The 16958-nt window shown below is 35.2% G+C and overlaps 1 protein-coding gene and 1 long non-coding RNA gene across 3 annotated transcripts in view; both read right to left on the reverse strand.

Moving 5' to 3' along the window:
• The window catches only part of med24 (mediator complex subunit 24), a 30138-nt gene that overhangs the window by 4038 nt on the left and 9142 nt on the right, over positions 1-16958 (reverse strand). For both annotated transcript variants that reach the window (XM_082152260.1, XM_082152261.1), the window contains exons 13-22: positions 16790-16901; positions 15462-15604; positions 15292-15329; positions 14947-15029; positions 14585-14763; positions 12526-12625; positions 12208-12383; positions 11147-11411; positions 10877-11058; positions 119-212 (exon numbers count right to left, since the gene is read on the reverse strand). In XM_082152260.1, the coding sequence (XP_082008386.1) occupies positions 119-212; positions 10877-11058; positions 11147-11411; positions 12208-12383; positions 12526-12625; positions 14585-14763; positions 14947-15029; positions 15292-15329; positions 15462-15604; positions 16790-16901 (1372 nt within the window). The remainder of the gene's footprint in view (positions 1-118; positions 213-10876; positions 11059-11146; positions 11412-12207; positions 12384-12525; positions 12626-14584; positions 14764-14946; positions 15030-15291; positions 15330-15461; positions 15605-16789; positions 16902-16958) is intronic.
• Positions 5693-9663, reverse strand: LOC309485457. The gene is made up of 2 exons (XR_014201200.1): positions 9532-9663; positions 5693-8946 (listed from the first exon to the last, which is right to left on the reverse strand). It is a non-coding gene; the product is annotated as an uncharacterized lncRNA (long non-coding RNA).

Genomic DNA, 16958 nt, shown 5'->3' on the forward strand with positions numbered 1-16958 from the left:
GCATGTAAACCTATTAGGTCTCCTAGTAGGAGACATCCAAAACAAAATTAGGAATCTTTACAAAAGCATAACAGAGGCAATTTAAAACATAAGCTGTGTAAGAAACAGTGTAACCAACCTCTATATCCTCACGTTGTCTCTTGCGCTGTCGTGCCGATGCTTGACCCTTATGATGAGACGAGTAAGAACTGAGAGCACACCACACTGACAACCTATAACACACACCCGCACACACATTATCATTTTTTCATAAAGACTTTATGAAATCAAAATAGGATTTCTGTGGCTTTTAGTTCATTTTGAAGTTAACATCTGGGTCAATGACGTGGCGTGTCAATTCTGGTGTCCAAAGCATATTCATAATATTTTACAAATATTTTTTTTTAAATTATACATTTTTAAAAGCACTTCATTAAATGACTCAACTTCCCTCTCTTTAATTACTCATGTGAGAATTCATTATAAATAATTAATCCTTAAGGAACTATTGAACTCAAAAGTCCCAAAATGTCATACCGGGTAACTGTCCCAGCTTAAAATCTGAATACAAAAATGACAAAAATATAAAGTATTTAAAATCTACTTGGGCATAATTCTATTTATGTTTTCAATAAATGTTTTCAGCCGCGTTTCCACTGTCGGGCCAGGGCCGGGCCGTGCTAGTGCGTGCCAGGGCCAGTCGCGTTTCCACTGTCACTTCCGGGGCTTGATCGGGGCTTACTCGGGGCCAGCGGCCAGGATTTCTGGCCCGTCGAATACCTTGGGCCAGAGCGGGCCAGCTCGGGCTAGAGGAGTGGTTACGAACAGAGGCGGAGTTCACCTGAGTCGGGAGACGGCAGCGCCGGATGATTCTGTCAGCATTAAAGACTTTTAAAATAATTTAACTCGCGTTCATGTTTGAATGCCTTGTGTTTGTGATGCAAAAGACTATGCGCGCTAACCATTACCATAGTAAACATAGTAAACGCTTGAAGATACGCATAGTAAAAAAACATACGCTTGAAGAAATCAGACCAATCATAAAGGCTATCACAATCATGTTTTTATTTTATCGGTCAGTAGCCTACGTCTCGTCTCTTTATACCGGACTATCATAAAATAAAGCAACTTTTTTTTCGGGAGCTTCTGTTTCTCTGACTGAAAATATCTGTATGGGAGTCGAGAGAGTGCTGCTAAAGCTCCTCAGGTCGTATTTTTGGTGGCATATATTTGTAGAAATTATCATTCTTTCTAAATGTGATGTAACTATGTCCTTTAACTACCAGATAAACAGTAACAGACGCGACTGAATTAGTAAGTGTGTCTTCTTTCTTTTGTGAAATAGACCTAACGGTAATTTATTTCTGAGTGACTAATGTGCAATTTTGACAAATTAATTCATTATGATCAATGTATCACTTTTTATTGTAAACCTGTGGTAAAACATCGATGCTTGGGTTTTAAATATTCAAGTAAACAACAAAAATGCCAGCAAACGGCCGCTTTTATCATGTTTGTTTTCAACGCTGTTTCCAGTGATTTCTGATTCGTTTTCTGATAAAACTTCAATTTGTTGGTGAATGGGTTAGTGTGACGTTGTTCCAGAGAGCCGTGTTACGGGCGTGTTTTAGTGAAGCACTGTGGAGCTTCTGGCCCGACAGTGGAAACGCAGGCCCGGTGCAGGCCCGGTGGATAACAGACATCAATGACCATTTTGGACCATAATGCATTTTGGTATGTCATGTGACATAATATTGTATCAAAAAGAAGACCATGAAGGAGCACCAGAACATGTGCAAAGGTCAGTAAGCATCACTAAAGTGACATAAAATGTTGATATTTTGACCTTTTTGGTCACTGGTGCACTTTGTAGCAATATCATGTGTCCTTTTGGATAACACTAATAAAACATTTATAATGTTTTTATATAAAAAAAAAACTAGGTTACATAATTAAATAGGTTATATAATTATACATTTAAGTACTGAGTAATATTAATTAACTACATGTACTTACTCTAGGGTTAGGGTAGGATTAGGATTTGGTTGAGGGTTAGTTGCATGTAATTGTGCATAATTTACTGTTATTACTACGGTAAGTACATGTAACATACATAACAAGGACACTGTAAAATAAAGTGTTACCAAAAACTATCTATTTGATCTAAAAGATTACCTTAAAGTGATGATAGCTAAGATGTAGTTTTCCATAGGTGGTTAAGTTAGTGCCTGATTATAAAGAAACACATTTGTTTTGTCATTCCTGGATAACATATCATTCTTGGATAACAAAAAAAAAAAACTCTGTTAACCAGGACATGCCATCCGTTATCCAGAATGACATAATGCATAGCAATCTAGTTTTTAATTAACATTTGTAAACTTTTAGGCATAGTTATTATAGTTATTATTAACATGATTTACATAATTGTATGTTTTTTGCCATATTTTTCCTGTCATTCATCTTGATTTCATATGATGTCACATGGGTCATTATCACTGAATTGAATTGTGTAATGTTAATGGTCAAATCATGAATAATGTAATCATATTTATTAATACATCAACATTTTATTAAAGCTTTGATATAGCTTCTGGTGTTTTAAGGTCAATTCTGTCCTTCCAGATGCCTCTCTCTAATAAAGAGAGGCAGAGACGATTCAGAGCCAGGATAAACGCAGATGCAGAAGCTATGGCTGAGTATCTTGGAAGAAAGAGAGCAAGGTATTATAGTGATGACTCAGTGGAATGATAATGTGTCAGTAACAAGCAAACTTAATTAAAATAACACTCATTTGCAATAAGCCTAATGGCGCTTTTCCATTACCAGTACCAGCTCAACTCGAGTCGAGTTGAGCTGGTACTGGTAATGGAAAAGCGCCAAACGACTCGCCTAGCTTTTCGCTCCGTTTTCCACTGCAGAAAGTACCTCCACAATGGTACCTGGTCGTCATAGCGACGCCGTAGGAAACTGCCGTGACTTCTTCTACGCGACACACACCCGCTACCCACACACACAGGACAATGGAGGAAATCGAGTGTATGCTGTTTTTAGATGGTTTTGTTTTTGCTGTTTTTTATTCAGGATACTCCGTCTGGCGCGTGCAATGATGACGCAGTGAATAGTGATGATTCTCTCTGACCAATCAGCAGACTGCCGTGTTTTCACGTCACATTTTAGTATCGCCTCAGCTCGCTCAGAACCTCGCTGGAGGTGGTACGAAAAAAAGTACCTGGAAGCAGGTACAGGTACAACTTTTACATAGTGGAAAACCAAACAAAGGCGAGTTGAGTCGAGCCGAGCCGGTACTGTGTAGTGGAAAAGCGCCATAAATGTTTTAGCTGTATAATGTGTTGGACTATACCCTTGGCCATTGTTTATGAAGCATTATAGTTTTAAAGATTTACTGTAATATTTTGAAAATATGATTGTAATGAAATTGATGTAATTACAACCTGCATCTAATACTCATTATTATTGTGTGTAGCTACTACAAATCAAGGTCAATTCCCAAATTGGGTAAACCAGAGGGTAAACCAGAGGAATTGGAGGGAAAGATTAAAGCAGATCAATTAATGAACGACACTCCAGTCTCAATGAATGAGTCTAATCTCGAAGAACCGCAACCCAGAGAGCCCTCAAGAGAATGTCCAGTCACTTGCTTCGTCTACTCCAGAAAGAAATGATGGCAACGTGCGAACAAAAAAACGCAAACAAAAATAAACTAAAGAATGAAATAGTAAAACTTCAAAGACAACTTGCTCTGTCAAAAAAAAAAAAAAAAAAGAGAAACTAAGAAAATGTTTAACAAACCAATAGTAGAGCACATCAATGAAAAACGCAAGTCACATGGAGCCAAGAAGCTTGCTGCAGTAAAGAAGGCAGAGGTTACTCACTTCCTGTGTAAGGATGCAAATAGTAGACTTCTACCAGGAAAAAAAAAAAGAGACAGTTCAAAGAGGAGTCCTACACAAACCAATGAAAGAGTTACATTTACAATACAATAAAGAAACACAAAAGGAACTCACACTTGTCATACAGACAGTTTGTGCGCTTGTGCCCCTTCTACATAACGGAAACTAAAACAAGTGATCGCAATACATGCGCCTGCATTGACCACGAAAACGTCTAGATGCTTGTGGAGAAACTATTTCAAAATGGCTTTGTAAAGGTGGCAAGGATTTCAGAGTTGGTGGCATCCATTGTGCGTGATCCTCTAAGAAAGGATTGTATGTATCGTGTCTGTGTAAGTGCTGTTGCAAAGAAGTGGAAATAGCTCCTCAAGAACAGAACACCACCACCACATGGCTACAGTGGGAAAGGGTCAAGATGGCGTGGGTGGCGCTGCTGATCAGAGGGTGAAAATGGGAGAAGATATTCAGACACCAAAAGAGCTCTATAAAGCTTTACAGAGCACAGCCTCTTCAATCAAGTACTTTTAGGTGTCAGAAGAGGACATCCTAAGACAAGATGAAGATGAAGCTTATTTGAATCTTCAGTGTCACAGAACAGAAGCCATCCTATCGGAGTCTGAGCCATTAACAAACCGCCCGTCACAACTATGTATCCCAGACTGGGAGAAATTCCAAAACATGTGGTAGTCACATGCCAACACTCATTGGGTGTCAAAGGTTCCAATCTTCAGTGTCACAGAACAGAAATGTCTGAAGTTCATTTGGAAATGTTCAAAAGTTCCAATCTTCCCTTCATTAACAGTGCTGTGAATTTGATGATTAAATACGATTGTTACACAAATGGTTACGTGAATACTTACAATGTCACTCATTCAGTGAGTATAATTTCTAATGTAGGTAATCTTATTACCAAATCAAATGAAGGTACAAAATGTATGTTTAGTATTAAATGTTTTATTACAAAATGTATGAAATTCTGTTGCATTTAAGTGTTGGCTGAATTAATTTACATAAAAAATTTATCAAAAATGTTGATTAAACTTTTTTTTTTAAATCATTAAAAACGTGTCAGTGTCTCTTACTTTGTTTCAAGTTTGAGTGTTGGAAAGAAAAATTATACCTAGGATGGTTTGTATGATAATCCTGAAAAATATTGCAGAATGTCCTTCCGTCTAACAATGACACAGGAAATTAATGTAACCCATATTTGTGTGTTAGATTACACAATTCAGTTTTTTGTTGAGTTAAGGATAAAACAAATCTTACTTTATTGGAAAACATTTTTAAACATTTTCCAGCTTTTTTTTTTATTTATTTGGTTCTGAATTTTGAGTTATCAGCAGCCAAAAATTAGCCCATGTCTATATGAAATTGATTATATTAATTGTGATTAAAATGTAGTTTTCCGAGCACTAATTGTTTGTTGACCTCCAATTATGGATATCAGGACATAAATTACAGGACTTTCAAGGACTTTTCAAGCACTACTTTTTTGGATTTCAAGGACTTCAATCAGCACTTAAACAATATCTTAATTTTTTTTTTTAGTACATATATGGTATCTGATGTTTCACTTCAATCCATTGACCAGCGCAGTCAGGCATGGGAAATCCCCTTAACCATTGAAAGGATATTGAAACTGATTTTTTTCCCCATGAATATATGATTGACCTGAAGAAGGAAAGTTGTATTTTATACTTATATACTTAATATCATGCTCATAGCCATGCAAAATAGCTCTATATCTCAGACGGGCTGCAGCGTTAATTTAGCGTGAAAGGATTGTATTTTTTCAACAACAACAACAAAAAAAATCTAAATATTTTTAATTAGGGATGCACCGATACCACTTTTTGCAGAACGAGTCCGATACGTTACTTTCATTTTTGGTACTCGCCGATACCGATACCGTAACTGATCCCTGAATTTTCACTGCATTTGTAATTTTTAAATGTATTAGTAGATAAACCAAAGGAATTTAAATAATATTAGTTGGCTTAATTTGTTCATGAAATATATATTTCCTTCAGTTATTTTGATGCTTAATTAAGCCTGCTAAGTTGCATTGTATGAGCTTCTGTTACTGTCACTGTTCATTCTATTAAATGATATATAATATTTGTCATATTTTATCTTTCATTTAATAGCACAGAACATATTTAGACTAGAGCTGCTCCAGCAGGGCTCAGTGCTGAGGATCGGGTCAATGGTACAAATGTTTAGACGCCAGTGAAATACCAATTATTTAATCCAATTTTGATACTACAACAAAAACTACCAGCCTAATTAATGTGAATTTAAAACATTAAAGGTAAGCAGTCAGTAACAAAATAAGAACAAATAATCGACTTACAATCGAATACAAAAGAACAATCAAAGAAAGGCTACAAATGAAATAAACAGTGTTTTTAGAGTTTTTGGGGTAGATCTAACAGTACAGAAATTTTTATAAAGTAATCAAATGTGAAAAAATTGCATATTCATTACTGTATCCATTAAATATAGATGGATATTTTTGTAAAGTTGAAAAGGGTAGCCTATTTAGTCAAGAGCAGTGAGTAATTCTTTGTAATTTCTTTGTCCTTTGTTTGATTAACATTAAAACAGCAGCAGGTTTATTAAACTGCTGCCCCTTTAAGACCGAAAGCATTTGAATATGGCTACGTTCACTTGAGATATTATATACTGTCTATGGATATAACCGACTTTTGTTTACTAGGATACTCGCCAAGACGAGCGTTTTTACATAATTTTGTGTGAATTCGTCCGTACAAGCGCAAGACGTGAAAGACAATTTAATTCAGTATTCGCGCGCTGAGACGCTGGTTTGCAGGGCGCGCGATTTGGATGTTTGTGTTCACGGAACTTCTTGACCTGCAAACGTCCAGTAATAATGTAGGGAATCACTCGTTATACATAAATCGGGTAACGTTAACTGTTCATGTTTTACTTTACTTACATTTACGATTTAGTTTTCATCCAAATAACACGTGCTGACTGAGTGAACGATCAGCAATCAAGAGCATTCAACAGAAGTGCGCTCTCTCTCGTCAGTTAACGTTAATAATAAGCTACATGCCTCGTTTTATTTTATTTTATTTGCCATTGACATCCGACTGAACTACAAACTTTCCACTGATGTCTGAGGGCTGCCAACTCTCACGCATTGAGCGTGAGACTCACGCAATTGACACTTTTCACACGCTCTCACGCCACACATCCATTTTCTCACTCACACACAGAAAAATTGCGGCGCAAAGAGGTACTTTTAATATTAAACTAATTCTCAGCTCTTAGATTCCGTCAATTTTATTACGAAATGCAGACAAAAATACGTTTGGCGCTTGTAAATGTGACGTGACAGATCGCTGAGCGCCTCAGTTCAAGTGCACGTGAACCGATCATCGGTTACTTTTTTATTTAAAGATGCAGTACAACTTACCGAAAGTATACATAATATCGACCAATTAGTGTTTTTCAACCACGGAAAGAGGTCAATATATAATAGCAGGAGAACAATTATGTCACATAACGTTACATTTACCTCAGGAAAGCCATTTAATGACCATAGCATGTTAATTGAATAGAAAAAATAGCTAGAGAGGAGATTTTGCTGAGCACTATATTACATATTTATTATATTTTTACTTATGTCATTAAATAATTGTTATTATAACAAAAACTGCATTATATTTAATTTCATTTGTTATTTTTAACCTTTAATAATACCATTACCAGCAGATTGGGCTCTCTATGTTTACAGCATTAGGTGAGATTATTTTTTTTTAATAAAATTTAAAATAAACATGTATCCAAAGTAGTCAATATTGAATCAAAATCGGAATCAAATCACAAGAATGGAATTGAAATCTTGACATTTTTGTCAAGCAATAATAAAAACTGTATCCTACCAGTCATTGTACAATGTAAACATTGTAACATGTCACTAAACTTCATAAAATTCTATTTAGTTACCAAATGTTTTGACAATCACAATTACACTTATTGTGATGCAATATTTGTTTTTTACATATCCAAAAAGTCAAATTCAAGTACTTCAAGCACTTTAACCACCTTGTACGAACCCTGTAATTAAAAAATGAATTATGTTATCCAGGAATTACCTTTTCATGGGGAAACAGATCTGATTCACCAAAAAAATTGTTAATTACATTCTTGAAATGTGTACATGCATCACAATTGCATTACATACACAACACTATACAGTAGTATTATTTTTTTCTCACATTTTAAATTCTTATCTGTCATTCACCCATCTACATGCTAGTTTACTTTGAAAGGTTGACAGAAAAGACATTTAAAATGTAGTCTCTCCTCTGCCTTAAAGCAGGTGTTCCCCCACGCAAATTCTGTCAGATGAAAGGTTTACATCTAGTAAGGGTGATTGACTTCATAATAAATGTTCACTTAACTAACTCTAACAAAAAAAGAAAAAAAGAAGAGAAACCAAGGAAAAAGCCTGACAACTTCATATTCATCACAACGGATGTCCGTTTTGAATCTCAGACTGAAAAAAAGAGGAAGCAGATGAAAGAAAGCAAGCCAAAAGAGGAAAAGAGTAAAGAACTTCAGACTTCATTCATACATAAATTCATCATTCATTTATGAATAGGGTTGGGAATCGTAAGAAATATTCCGGTTCCGGTTCCGGTTCCCGATAAAAAAAAAAAATAGTAGTAAGAGGAAAATGCACAATCCTTTTTGTATGTTATGTCTTATACTTGTCAAATGAGTTTAACAGACTGGTAATGTCAACAAATTCAACATATTTAGCAATTTTTCCAAAAAAAAATTTTTCTGAAGGAAAATAAACATTTCTGCATTCTCTAGGATAATTTGGGACCTCTCCTATAGCTTATTGTATCTCTATCAGTGGAGAATACCCTCTCAGAAGGGGTAGAATATGCTTGAACACACATGTAAGATCCAGACAGGTGAAACATAATATTTTTAATAATAATATTTTTTAGATCAGTTTGTATGATTGATTGATAAAGACTTCACTTGTTTCATTACTGGATGAATCAGCGCTCTAGCAGTTAAAGCTGCCGTCGGCAAAAAATTTTTGATCATATTCAGTGTAATCGACACTATAATCCGACAGAACAACATAAATAAGGTGGTTTTAGAAAAAAACCCGAGCTTCTAACTCCACCTGGAGCGTGTTATTTGTTTTGCAAAAATCCAGCGCTCCCGCTTCATCAGGTCCAATCAGCGCAGGGGGGTGTGAGATCTGACTGTCAATCACATGTCGTGCACACGCCACAGATCCCCCCTCACTCGCGCACGTTAATATCACATGCACACGCCACGCCTGAAGTTCGCCTGGAGATTGCATGTAGCGTGATGGCGGAGAGAAAATCTACTAACAAGCTTCCAATTCCTCGGTTATTGCTATCTATGGATAGATTAGCCAGGGCAGCCTACCTCCGAGTCCATGGTGTTGATAGATGCTGAAGAGACGGACGCGTTCACAGAAAATCAGGTACACACGCACAGTGACGCACTGACGAGCACGACCTCGATGGGAGGGTACTCGCTGGTAGTGGGGAGGGGCATGAGAGTTGTAAACATTCAAAATTTTGGCTAATCGACCCAATCTGCCAGACTTGCCGACGGCAGCTTTAATAAAAAGATCTGCCGACCCGACCGGTGTAAAGTAGTCCGAGTCTAAACGCTTATTACAGGCTTACCATAGTGATTCAGGATAAGACAAAAACACGGTTTGAAAAAAGGCATTCATGATGTACTTGCTCATTATATAAATTTAGTAAATTCTGAACAGAAAAAAAAAAAAAGTTACAGACTGCAGCTTTAACAGTCATCTTATGATTGTTTTGAAGCATCAGATGTAATCGATACACTTTCAAAAGGTGATTTACTCTGTTCTGGTTGCTATCTGACGCAATGCGTATACGAGTAGAACGAGGGCCAGTGCATTAATTACTATTTTAATATTCATGAGGTGAGACGTCGCCATTAAAGGATGAGTTCCCAGCACTTCGCCCACACATTGCACCAGAACCGTTTTCGGAACCGAAACTTAGGAATTTTGCACGGATCCGGCATTTTACAAAAACACTAATGGTTCTGGATAAGAACCAATTTTCGGTTCCCAACCCTATTTATGAATCATGTTCAAATCAACAAAAAAAAAAAGCACAAAAATAAATAAATAAAATTAAGTTAGATAATCTTAATATAATAAAATTAAAATCAATATAAATTGTATTTATAATAAGATATTAAAAATAATAATTTTAAGCCACCATGTGTCTCTTTTGGAATTGTTCTTTAAAAAAAAAAAAATTGTTATGGGGAAAAAAATATTATAAAAAAAAAAGTTTATATTTTAATTGTATGGGTTTTTTGGTATTTCAATTAAGTTAATGTTAATATATGAATAGTAATATTTACATAAATTGTATTCATAATAATACATTAATTTAAATAATTTGGATCCTGCTGCCCCCTTGGAAGGGTGTTCTGAGTGCCTGTTTTGATTAATCCACCAGTTATATTTATGTTTTCAGTATAAAAAGTAGTATAATATTAATACTGTATATTAAAAATACGAACTATACACAAATAATAAAACAAAATTATACCCAACTTAGGATTTCGTTTATAATTTAGTTACATTCAATCTGCCTGCGCAAATAATAAATGTTTAGTTACCCATATACTTCAAAATATCTTCATTTGTGTTCACCAGGAGAAAGAAATTCATACAGGTTTGTTACAACTTGAGGGCGAGTAAATGATGACAGATTTTGAATCCTATATCATTTAATTATCCTTAGTCATACAGATTTGGAATGAAAAGAGGGTGAGTAAACCTTATTGCTTTAAGTGTACCTTAAGTGTAAGTGTACTTTAAGTGCTTTAAAGTGTGTAATGTATTCACCACAATTTTAACACAAAATGCTATTTAAAAAAGAAAAGAGAAAAAAAGGCCATACTTTGCCAGGGCTCTTCCAGGCGGATCAACCAGGCTGTGCCAATGGGCAGGGTCAGTGAGGAGACGTGGCAGAATGTGTCCCAGCAGGGTGAGGGTGATCTGCTGTGTGTCCAGGCAGAAAATACTGTACAGCAACTCCACCACACGAGACGCCCACTCTTTACGGGTCTCCTTCAGGAGCTCCTACAACACAAACACATGCACAAAAGTCGGATTACAGGTGCAATTCATTTCCCTCAATCTTTAATAGTGCAATCCCAAACACATTTACCTTAACCAGGTTGTTAGTAAACCAGAAAACCCCTCCCATATGTAGTAGGTTCTCAAAGAGATGAAATGCATGGGAGTCCACCCAGCCTTTCTCCAGAACCTCCCTAAACTGGGTTTGCAGAGCCTGGTGGATGGGCTGGCGTGCTGGGAGAAGGTTACGGTAGGGAATAACCTCCTGACCTTCGACCGCTGGCCGCAGAGACAGTCCAGTCTGCTGAAATACATCAGCACACATGTGCTCCAAGATAGAACTCATGATCACCACACTGGAGAAGGTGTGAGAGAAAGAGGGAGACAAATACCAGTCTTTCAAGGCTATTCAATTCTGTACCTGGAGGACCACGATCAGCAGTGTTTAGTTCCAACCCTAATCAAACACACCTGTCAGAAATCTTGAAGACCCGGAACTAAACACGGCAGTACATGGCACACAACTTTCAAAAATTATTTTATGTGCTGTCAAAATTAGTGCGTTAACGTATGCGATTCATTTTTTCAGTTCAAACCGTAAAAAATATTTAACGCAATTAACGCAGCATCCGTTTTTTCTGTAATCTTTGGCTGCCGTTACATTATATGATCACACTCTTATTCATGTAAATGCTTTTAAACCATTCAAAAGAAAAATGAGAATGCGTATAATTAATATTTGTTTTTATCAATTTCACAGAGACATCAGTACCAGTATTAGTATCAGTGATACTGGCCTTCATTCATAAAAATATGCCATTACAACAAATATTTAAAATATACTGTCCAAGTTGTTTTTACATTAATTTGGAGAGTATCTATGAAATTACAATATACAAATATTAAAACTCCAATGTATTTAATCGCGATTAATTACAGGAAAAAAAATGTGCGATTAATTAGTTAAATTCTTTTTAATCGAATGACAGCACTAATATATATAAATGTATATAATTTCAGTTTGCATCTTAAATGTATGATTTTTTTTTAGCATTTCAATTAATTTAGATCATCTTAATATAAACATTTTTCAGATCTCATGACCTGTAGTTTACTTCATAAGATTTAGTGTGGTTATGTAGTGATCCCTACCGCTCATGGTAGAACTGCAAAGTGTTTTCTCCTGACATAGGAGTCATGAGCTGACGAATCATAGTCTGAGGTTTATCTCTCTCATCCAATCCTAGCATCCGAACATGAGCCACCAGCCACGCCACTGCACAGATGGCCATACTGCACACCTTCCCTTTGATGTTATCAGTGATCTTCTACACTCACAGAAAGAGAAAGAGATTTCTTCAGTTACAGCCATAAAGATGAAACAAATGTATTCTGACAATATGGCACAACTCATGACTCTTATTGCTTTAGAGTCTTTGAGCCTGGTTAGGGCCCCATGAATGTCCTCACCTGAACAGCCTCTACTGATAAAACTCCATTCTCCCAGGCATTGAGAACCTCCAGTATAGCTGCTGGAGTACTGAGGCATATTTCATGCCATTTCATCGAACTGGAGAGAGATAGAAAATGTTTTACTAATAGATCCTTAAGACAGAAAAAAGCAGCACAAAACCAAACAACCACAACCAAAAACTTCCTCCATTTAATGAAACCAAACTGCTAAATATTAATTCAGAAGCCACAGCTCATTAACATATGAACCTTGATTCAACAATTCAAAAATAGTTTCCTGAAGTTTTTATTAACAAGATTGTCCTGTTCCATGAATAAGCAAATTCTTAATCAAATGCAGTATATGCACTGAAAATATGTGATTTTGGAAAAATATGGTAACACATTATTTTACAGTGTCCATGTTACATATGTTACAGTGTCCATGTTACATATGTTACATGTACTTACCATAGTAATAACAGTAAATTACATGCAACTAACCCTCAAACAAACCCTAATCCTACCCTAACCCAACAATGACACCTTAAAATAAAGTGTAACCAAATATACTAATTCCAGCTTTGTTAACATTTTTTTCAAAGAAACTCTTTCATTTTACCATACTATTTGGTATTTAGTAAATTATGTTTGAACAAAGGTCATTTTAAAGGTGTACTATGCAGGATGTAAAAAAGAAAAGAAAAAAAAAAGACTCCACTAGAAGTGGTCCACTAGAAGTGTGTGGTGGTGTTTGTGTCTATAGAGACACTGCACTGTGCCTGATTATTATAATAATAAAAAAAAAATTAAATACCGGTACATGTAATATGTGCTATTTATACTAAGCAAGTCATAAAAAATTAAATACACATTCTTCAACATAAAATTGCATATGTGCTTATATTAGAATTTCTTTTCATTGAAGTGGCATGAAAAACCTGTGGCTTGAACTGCTCAATGGCTTTTGATTTTTGAGAGGTTGAAGAACTATAAATGCCCACAACCATCTTTTCTAGAAACAGCAGCAGTCAGCACACAGAAATTCATCAACATTTTCATAATAATAAAATTAGCTGTGACCATGAGAATCTGCCTTTCTCATCACAGATGCATCACTCAAAATGAGTCAGCCTTATCTGATATCACACTAGAATTATTTACCTCATATAAATGGATGGAGATATAAAACATTGGTAACACTTTATAATAAGGTTTCATTAATTAACATTATTTAACTACTTTAGTTCACATGAATTCAGAAAGAATGAACAATACTTCTACATTTATTAATCTAAATTAATGTTCATTTCAAAATTTACTAATAAATGATTAAAATCAAAAGTTGTGTTAGTTAACAATAATTAATGCACTGTGAACTAACACGAACAACTGCATTTCTATTAACTATCATTAACAAAGACGAATACTGTAACAAATGTTTTGTTCATGTCGTCATAATAGAATAACGTCATTAAAGAACAGAATTATATATATATATATATATATATATATATATCCAATCAGAGGAACCATCATTTTAAACAGCCGGTGTAGACATGAATATTCAAAATGTTAAAATGTAAGAAGTAAAATACAGTAAAAACAAACATTAAAATGATGAAGACATGTTTTCCACATATTATCGACCAGCTCTATACATAACGTTGGATTTATAACTATATTCAACTTTATTTGCATACATACAGTACCCTCATGTAAAGCGATATATACTATAGCACATCTCAAATGCTTGATTGTCTATATTGTCAAATTATCGCACAGCTCTATATAAAGTTGGATATATAAGTACATGATGAATATTATCTATACGGTAAAGATAGGCATTTCATCATTTTCATTTATAAGCACTATATATATATATATATATATATATATATATATATAGTCAAAAATGGCATGCAGGGAATTTGAGACGAAAATGTGGAAGCAATTCACAAACAGTTTGAACCGATTCATAGAAATAAATTAAACTTAACTCTAACACAGCTACTGAAGTGGACGTTTTGTGAAGATGTTAATGTGATAAGAGTGATTGATGTGAAGAAGCACTTACACAAGCTTCATCTCAGAGGAAGAATTGAGCAGGGCCACCAGACTCTCCACCTTCCCAGACTCAGGTCTGAAGCAGGGGTGGTCTGGATTCAGGGTTTTCCCTTCCTCTGGCATGCAAGTCTGCAACCAAGTCTCAAAAAAGGGTGTCTCGCTCGATGGGCTGGGGTCCGAAAGAATCACCTGGACAGACAAGGAAGAGGATGTCAATGACTCAGGTATAGGAGAACGCCTAAAAAAGAAGAAGTGTTCTGTGATGGCAGGATGTGGTTATGAATTATGTAATAATGTTACACAACTTCATCAAACTGTAACACCCTTTTGCTCTATAGCTCAATCTGTAGAATAAATATGTGTGAAACTGACCTCTGACCCATAGGTCTGCACGACATGACACAACATGAGGAAGGAAATGTCAAACAGCAGAGCTCGTACTGACGCAGACTTCGCTGGAAAGTATATTCACAGGTGTCATGTTAAAAGTGTGTATATAAACACACACACTAAAGCTAAAAAATAAATACTCTAGTAATACTCAAGGACAGAGTGTCCTTCACTTTCCGTTATAATTTAGAAAAATACATGAAGATGACAATTTTAAAAGTGTCCCGAAATGTTATCTTGCATGAACATATTAGCCTAATGCCCATCTGAATAATAACTGATTAACAGACTGCATGTAATTGTAGCAAAATAAAGCACATGACTTACATCCTTCTCCACTGATGTGTTTTGGAAACTCATTAAGCCTGAAAGATAACAGCAAATATATATATATATATATATTATATATAAATATAGACACTTTGTTCATGTATTTATCTGAGGAAATATAAGATGATCCTGATGCAATGTATCCAGTTTCTGTCATATTGTCATACTTGATAAATTTGCGAGCGAAAGACTTGAGCTTTCCAGTCGCTGCGGCAGCGGCCAGTAGCAAATCAAGACTTTTCCCTGAGAGCATGTGACCCAAAACTCCCAGCAGCCCCTCAGGAGACTTAGAATGATCTGCATCCACAGTCTAGACAACCAGAAAGAGAAGAAAATCAGTCAGCTAAGAAGTTACAATAAGGTTCCATTTGTTAATATTAGTTAACATGAACTAACAATGAAACAAATAATTCAAAAGCATTTATTAATCTTAATGTTAATTTCAACATTTACTAATACATTATTACAATAAAAAGTTGTACCTGTTAATATTATTTAATGAACCTGAGCTATGAACTAACAATGAGCAGTTGTATTTTTATTAAATAAAGGGTAACACTTTATTTTACAGTGTCCTTGTTATTATGTAACGTACTTGCCATAGTAATAACAGTAAATTATGCATAATAACATGCAACTAACCCTCAACCAAACTCTAATCCTACCCTAACCCTATAGTAAGTAATTGTAATTAATTAATATTACTCCGTATTAAACATATAATTGTTGTAACTATGACACCTTAAAAATAAAGTGTAACCAAATAGAGCTAAAGAGTAATAAATACTGTATCAAATGTATTGTGCATTGTTAGTTAATCTGTATTAACTAACATTAACTAATGAGACTTATTGAGATTCTTTTTTACTCGTCAAGTAAATATCATTGAGAGCATGAAACCACTAGCCAACTCATTTGGAAGAGACAGACAACATATTCAAAATCATATTTCACTCTAATAGAAAAAAAAGAAAGATATATTTTACATAATGAAAATAAAGCCTATTTCCAGGCCCATTACTTTTTTTATTTCGACTTTTTTTTTTAAATAACAATTAAGCACATTTTCCCTCCAAATTCTGATGACAAAAAAATGTTCTGCTCTAAAACACTGTACATAATACTATAAAGTATAAAATACTGTAAGGTAAACTGTCATGAAAATGAATGTTTCATCAAAACATCATAACTGGATCAGCCGGTGCAATCTTGTGTTCATCTGTCTCCACTTTTGAGTGCCACGCTCACATCTCAAAAACTGATGCAGAGAAATAAGTCGCCTACATTTTTTTCTTTCCGATAATCCGTAACACTCAGATGAACATCACAATGCAGAATAGAAAATCTGTCACTACTTCGGTTTCATCGCGACTATAAACAGGCTAATTTCTTTCTTTTTTGATATTGGGGTAAAATATAACTTGCACAAGTTTTTAACAGACTTTGTGAGATTCCAAGACAATCAATATAAAATGATATAAAACCAGCTGAGGACCTTAAGGATGTTGGTGACTGTTGGTTCGGCTCTCAGGATGAGGCCTGGGTTGGGCTGAATATTGGCATTCTCTGCTGTCTTCAGTCTGGGCGCATGTTCTCTGTCCTCAGTCCTGAGAAAAAATTAAAATAAAAACATGGCACAGAGAGCGAAAATCAACAAGGAACAT

The sequence above is a fragment of the Leuciscus leuciscus genome (genome assembly GCF_965113295.1).
Source record: "Leuciscus leuciscus genome assembly, chromosome: 21".
Lineage (NCBI taxonomy): Eukaryota > Metazoa > Chordata > Actinopteri > Cypriniformes > Leuciscidae > Leuciscus > Leuciscus leuciscus.